Genomic DNA, 6,259 nt, shown 5'->3' on the forward strand with positions numbered 1-6,259 from the left:
CAGAGCCCGGGCTGAGGGCAGCAGGAGGACAGGCGGGAAGGGCTCAGGGAAAACACATTCCTGGAGGAAAGAAAGGCTCAGGGAAAACACTTTCCTGGAGGAAAGAAAGGCTCAGGGAAAACACTTTCCTGGAGGAAAGAAAGGCTCAGGGAAAACACATTCCTTGAGGAAAGAAAGGCTCAGGGAAAACACTTTCCTGGAGGAAAGAAAGGCTCAGGGAAAACACACTCCTTGAGGAAAGAAAGGCTCAGGGAAAACACTTCCCTGGAGGAAAGAAAGGCTCAGGGAAAACACACTCCTGGAGGAAAGAAAGGCTCAGGGAAAACACATTCCTGGAGGAAAGAAAGGCTCAGGGAAAACAGATTCCTGGAGGAAAGAAAGGCTCAGAGAAAACACATTCCTGGAGGAAAGCCCCCGCAGGCCCGGCTCGCAGGGCACAACAACGCCGGGGCGGTGCGGGGGACACAATGAGCCGAGCAGCCCCGGCTCACGGCGTTTGCCCGCGCCGGGCTGGAGCCAGTCCCGCGGCCCAGCGGAGCCTCCCCCGCAGGGCTGGGCCGCCCTGGCCCCGCCTCGGGGCGCTGCCCGTGTCCGTGCGGCCCTGCCAGCGCGGCCTTGCGGGCCGGCGGAGCCGGGGGCCATGGGCGCCGGCGGGCGCTGGGTGCGGGCGGCACACACAGCCCTCAGCGCGGCGCTGCTGCTCGGGCTCCTCCTGCACCGCACGGGTGAGGCGGGCCCGGCCGGGCTGCGGGCACGGGGGCCGGGCCGGGCCGCCCCCGGGGCAGGACGGGGATCGCGGCCGGCCGCGCGGCCCCTGCGGAACACGGGCTGTGCCCGGGGGTGCCCCGAGGGCGGGGAGGCCTGCGGAACCCCTCCTCAGCCCCTCCTCTCGCCGCCAGGTCTCTCCCCATTTCCTCTTCTTAGATTCGGGACCCCTTTGTTGAGGCCAGAGAGAAAAATCCAGGACGCTTCGCAAGGAGCTGCTGCTCTCTGTCTTTTATGGGTACCTTTCAGATCTGCAAAAGCAAGAGGAGCGCGGGGAGCTGCTTCAGCCGCTGATCTTCGTTTTGCTGGTTTTATGCTCGATCCTGCTGTACTTAAAGGTGTCCCTCATGGATCCGGGTTTTGTTAAGCCTGAAGAGGAAGTGAAGGTAAATCCCTTCATGAATAGAACAAAGTGGAGTACTTGTGAAGTCTGTAGCCTTTTCTTCTTTTTTCCACTCTGGTAGATAAGAACAATCTGAAGCAGTTTCTGTTGTGCTGGCATGAAGGACACATGCACAGACCATTGGAGATGAGGACGGTATTTTGTAGCAGCAATAGGGCTGTTAAATGTGCCTGTCACATCACACTGCCCTTGTACATAACTGCGCCATTTGAGCTCAAGTCCTCTCCTAGAGCAGAGGCTGCAGTGCCCTGCAGAATGTCTATATGACCTATTTTACAATAACCGCTGCTAAGTGGTACAAGTGCAAAAAAATGCCCCGAACTGAGCGGCAAGCTTGGCAGACAGTGCTCTCTGCAGCTCTATTTATTGAACTCTTTGTGGATTTGTTGCCCTCTCAGAGGACATGTCTACAAACAAGTTACAGTGAAATAAATGGAGATGCAAAGTTTCAGTAACTGCTAGTCTGCTCAAGGTTCACTGTCTTATAGACTGTGTAGGACAAAAACACTGTCAATCTTAGGCATCCATCATTAATGTCAGTGTTGGCTGTGTATGACTAATTAGCAGTGCTCATACTGAAAATACATTGTTACTGTGTTTAGAAGTGAAGTCTAACCTTGTTTTTGTCCCAGACTGTATCTTGTCCACAGTTATTTCTGCCTCTCTGCAAACATTCTTTGGAGGGTTACAGTAACCTGTTCTCTTTCACTGTACCATAACTGTCTGCACCTTCTGTAGGTATTCTAATGAATTATTTTATTCCTAATGATAGAGATAACAAGCACTGTGTAATTGTTAAATAAAAAGATGCAGCAAGACAGCTCAGTTATGCCTAGACAGCAGCCCAAGAACCCTCCTCAGTCCCTCCCTTTCTCTTTTTTGTAGGAAGGTGAAGATAAAGGACAAGGTGTGGTGATCCCTCTGATTCCAGGTGACATTAAGCTGCGGCGCTGTGGTTACTGCCTGGTGAAGGTGGGCATCCAGAACATGCTGGAAGAGAAAGGGATGAGTGATTTGAAAGCTTATATTGCTCTTCAGCTGCTGTTGGTGGACTGTAATTGCTGCTTAGAAGAGGGCAGACTGTGTAGCTACACAAGTAATAGTGATGGACACTGGCACACAGACCAGTTTTCCAAGGCTGGAACAAGTCCCTGCTGGCTTATAGAAACAAGAATCTTTTTTTGCCATGAGAAAATTGTATTCCACATTCTTACTGCCATGTCAGCCAGACCTTGCAGTACTGTCAAAGAAGTTATTTTGAAAATACCTTGATAGTCAGAAAGGCAGCTGTGGGAACTGCTCATTGTTGTGAATTTGTTCAGGGCCTTAAAACAACAAAATATTGGCCTGGATGGTAAAAAACAGCATGGAGGAGAAATTACAGCAATGAAATTAGCTCTTAAAACAGTTAGCCTAAGCCTAGAAAAGCTTGTTTTCAGTGATCCTTGTCAGTTTAATGAAATTAAGCATTACCCCAGCTCCCATAAATTCCTGAAGAGTATCAACAAGGAGGAATGAGCTTATTGCAAGAGGGAAAGCTGGCAAAGCACTTACACACTGCAGGGGACAAATCCTAGGAAGCACTACTTTTCTCAGCTAAGTCTTTCACCTTCTCTGTGCCTGGTAATTGAGCTGTTTTCTGTGTTTTCATGTATTCACATGGAGGCACTTCTCTGTGCGTCGCCAAAAAGCATCACATCCCTGCCCACTCTATTTGATAGTACTGGTTCTAGTTTTTCACCTCAATACTCTGGCTCATGCTTTCCTGACTACACTGATTGCCTTTGTCTTCCTCCTGGGGATGCTGGACTTCCTATAATAGGTGGATAATAAAGAAAATGTCTAGATAGGAGGGTGGGAGAATCACTTAATTTGAATGCCACTCATTTGGGTCTTCATCAGGAGAATCACAATCCCTTTGATTTTTCTTAGTGATGTTGTTGCGCTGTTGTCTCACAAGGGAGTGTTTTAGGACCAATATTATGGAGAAAGACTGATTTGCATTATGTTCTCTTCTACCAAACAGGAGTGGGACAGCCATGAACTGTAGCCAGTGGGTTTTTTCTTTTCCTGATTCTTTTGCAGCAACCCATGCGAGCCAAGCACTGCCAGCTGTGCCAGCACTGCGTGCGGCGCTACGACCATCACTGCCCCTGGCTTGAGAACTGTGTAGGAGAAAGGAATCACCCCCTCTTCATAGTCTACCTGAGCGTGCAGCTCGTGGTTCTCCTGTGGGGAGGCCATGTTGCTTGGTAAGGCTGGGAGATGGCTTTTGGACCTCTGAGATTGCTGAAAGTTGTAGTGCTCCTTGGGCTGGCATAGAACACAGCAGTGGCTGGACTGGCTTTGGATCTTCACCCTCTTTTGCATCCCACAGCCCCCTAATATTGAGCAGTCTCTGATAATTTAGGTTTCATTGTTCATTTTGCTTCAGTCCCTGTAACAGGATTTTTGTTTACACATTCAAGTGCTGGAAACTCCAACAGGGTTCCAGCTGTTCAGGAGAGGAGTTAACCCAGGGTGATTGTGTCTCACAGCTGTCAGGAAAACAGCATCTTCTAAACTTAGATTCCAATCCCTATGGTGCAGTCTCTCAGGACTTCATACTATATTAACTCTCTGTAATCAAGGATTATTAGCAGCTCATTAGTTAGGAATCAAACTTAAATGTGTCATCAGGTTTGCTTAGTTTATGAAACTAGTTCTGCTTCTTTAACTGCAGATTTATTTCTGTTTGAATTGAAAGGTCAGGCCTCTACTTTGAACAATCCAGGGAGTGGCTGCAGCACAACATTTTCCTCCTTGTGTCCTTCCTCCTGATATTCATATTCACCATTGTGGTCCTGCTGCTGCTTGTTTCCCACCTGTACCTGATCTCATGCAACACCACGACCTGGGAGTTCATGTCACACCACCGCATCTCCTACCTGCGGCACTCCGAGCTGGAGAACCCCTTTGACCAAGGGATAATCCTCAATCTCTGGGGATTCTTCTGTTCACACCACCTCACTGAATGGGAGAACATCTATTTTCACAAGAACAGTGAGCCTGTATAGTCCCAGTGTGCCAACACACCTGGCAGGCTGCTGGGTAAAACTTTGCTAATGCAATGGCTGCTGTTTCCTTGCACTGAACTTCAGTGCATCATGGACTATGCAATCTGCTCCACAACCTGTTCATCTGCAAATTATATTTCAGGGATATTCAGGGTTATTTTTTATATATAAATAATACTCTTAAAGGCAAGAATACAGTTCTGGGAAGGGCAAAGCCAGCAGAGCTGACTTCCAGACTGAAGAAAGTATCTCTCTAAATTTATTTCCTTCTGTTAAATGCATCCACATCTCTCCAGAAGAAATGCAAGATTAGTGTGACTATTCGTGTTCTCTTCTCAAAGGTCTCCCTCGCCTTTTGCTGCTAGGGAACAGCAGCAATTACAGATAAAATCAGCCAGGATCAGTGTAATTTCTGTGGCCTTTTTTCAGCCAGGTTCTGACTGTGAGAACTGCAGTGCCTTTTGGCAGTAGCATCAGGCATGTAAGAGAAATATTTGAGTAAATATTTAGAGAATTAAAAACAAATTTTATTTTGTACACATGCCTCAAGTTAATGCTTTCCATCACTTTTCTTTGGACAGAAAAGTAATAATTGGCTACTGAGTTATTTCTGCAAATAATGTTGTGCTCAGGCCTTTTTGCTGTAGCTTGGGAAAGAAGCAGGAGCAGATGTGGGTATCTCAGGCCTAACTAAAGTAACACTATTGGTAACACTATACTACCTCAACTCACTAGTGACATTTTCATAAAATAATACAATTTCAGTGCAAGAGAAAAGCTGCCAGGTCCTGAGATGAGAGATGCTGACAGCTTTTAGGACAGCAGCAAGAGGATCTGTTTTCCATTGAAATAAAAGGCCACACTTCAGATTTCCATGGGGAACTAAAAGGAAGTCTGGGATGACCGATCTTAGCTTTAAAACAAAAAAGGCTGTGGTGTGAATTTTAGTCCTGACCCTTTTCTGTTAAAACAAAAACAAAACAAGAAAAACCACCACAACAAAATGTTCGTTAAAATTATCTTGTGCCTTAATTGTCTTGGCTCAGGAATTAACACTAACTCAGAAGCACTCAGGGTTTAAAGCTGATGAACTCTCATGAAAAGACAGTGTAGTTACTAACACAGCACGACACACCAAAAGCAATTTAAGTGCAGCAAAAGATCCCTTTTTTAACTAGCTCTAGAGTTTGTAATCTGTGCACAGTCTGCTTTGTTCAGAGTAGAAGCTTTATCAGAGGGATATCAGAATGCTAAAGATTGTTTTTTTGAAGCTGCTACACCATTCAGAAGTATTCTGCAGTTTGCTTGTGTTGCTGTGGTACCTGCTAAAGTGTGGATCATCTGTCACACTGCAATTCCTGGTTCTTCAGGTCAAGTGAAAGTTTATCAGCAGGTACAACAGCTCAAAACAGTTTTCTTCTGTCTGGTATTTCTTTAAAATACACCTGGGTGTTAATTTACCTTTTTTTTTTACTCAACCATAAATTATAAAATAAAATATTAAATATGCATTTTTAAATTGTCTGTGATTCTCTTTGAACCCAAGTTCTAGGTTTCACCTGTGCTAACAATCCACTGTGCTACCTCCCACTGCACAGTGGCCTTGAACTAAAGCCACAAAACACACCACAGAGGCCAACAGCAACTGCCACTCCAGCAAGAGTGAAGAAAATGTGTATCCTGCTTTAAACAGGCCAGTGCACTGCCAGGGTGAGTGGGAGGTTGGAAGGATCTTTGTACATGGGAATTTTCAGAAGCAGCTATACTTGGCTCTGGAAATAGGAAATCTAGGTTGAGTGTGAAATATCCCTGGTGTGCACAAACAGAGCTCTTACCTCACTGAATCCTGAAGCACTGGGACCTGCCTTGGCTCAACAAGTCCCTAGATCCTTGTCTCCAGCTACAGCACAGTTGCCTTAGGCCCACTCCTGTCCCCATCTGGTGAAGACAAACTGAAAGAGCAATGACTGTGTCCTTGTTTGCATCAGATGCCTTATCTCTAAATAAGCCTTCCCTTTCTGCCTAATGAGCTAAC

General features: G+C 46.4%; 1 protein-coding gene across 1 annotated transcript; it reads left to right on the forward strand.

Moving 5' to 3' along the window:
• The first annotated feature begins 607 nt into the window (after positions 1-607).
• On the forward strand, positions 608-5,735 carry ZDHHC12 (zDHHC palmitoyltransferase 12). Its single transcript, XM_021551370.2, has 5 exons — positions 608-725; positions 1,015-1,151; positions 2,054-2,140; positions 3,254-3,420; positions 3,915-5,735. The coding sequence occupies exons 1-5, from the start codon at positions 641-643 to the stop codon at positions 4,222-4,224; spliced, it is 786 nt and encodes a 261-aa protein (XP_021407045.1). The 5' UTR covers positions 608-640; the 3' UTR covers positions 4,225-5,735.
• Positions 5,736-6,259: the final 524 nt, after the last annotated feature.

Source organism: Lonchura striata, chromosome 22 (assembly GCF_046129695.1).
Source record: "Lonchura striata isolate bLonStr1 chromosome 22, bLonStr1.mat, whole genome shotgun sequence".
In the NCBI taxonomy this organism is placed as follows: domain Eukaryota; kingdom Metazoa; phylum Chordata; class Aves; order Passeriformes; family Estrildidae; genus Lonchura; species Lonchura striata.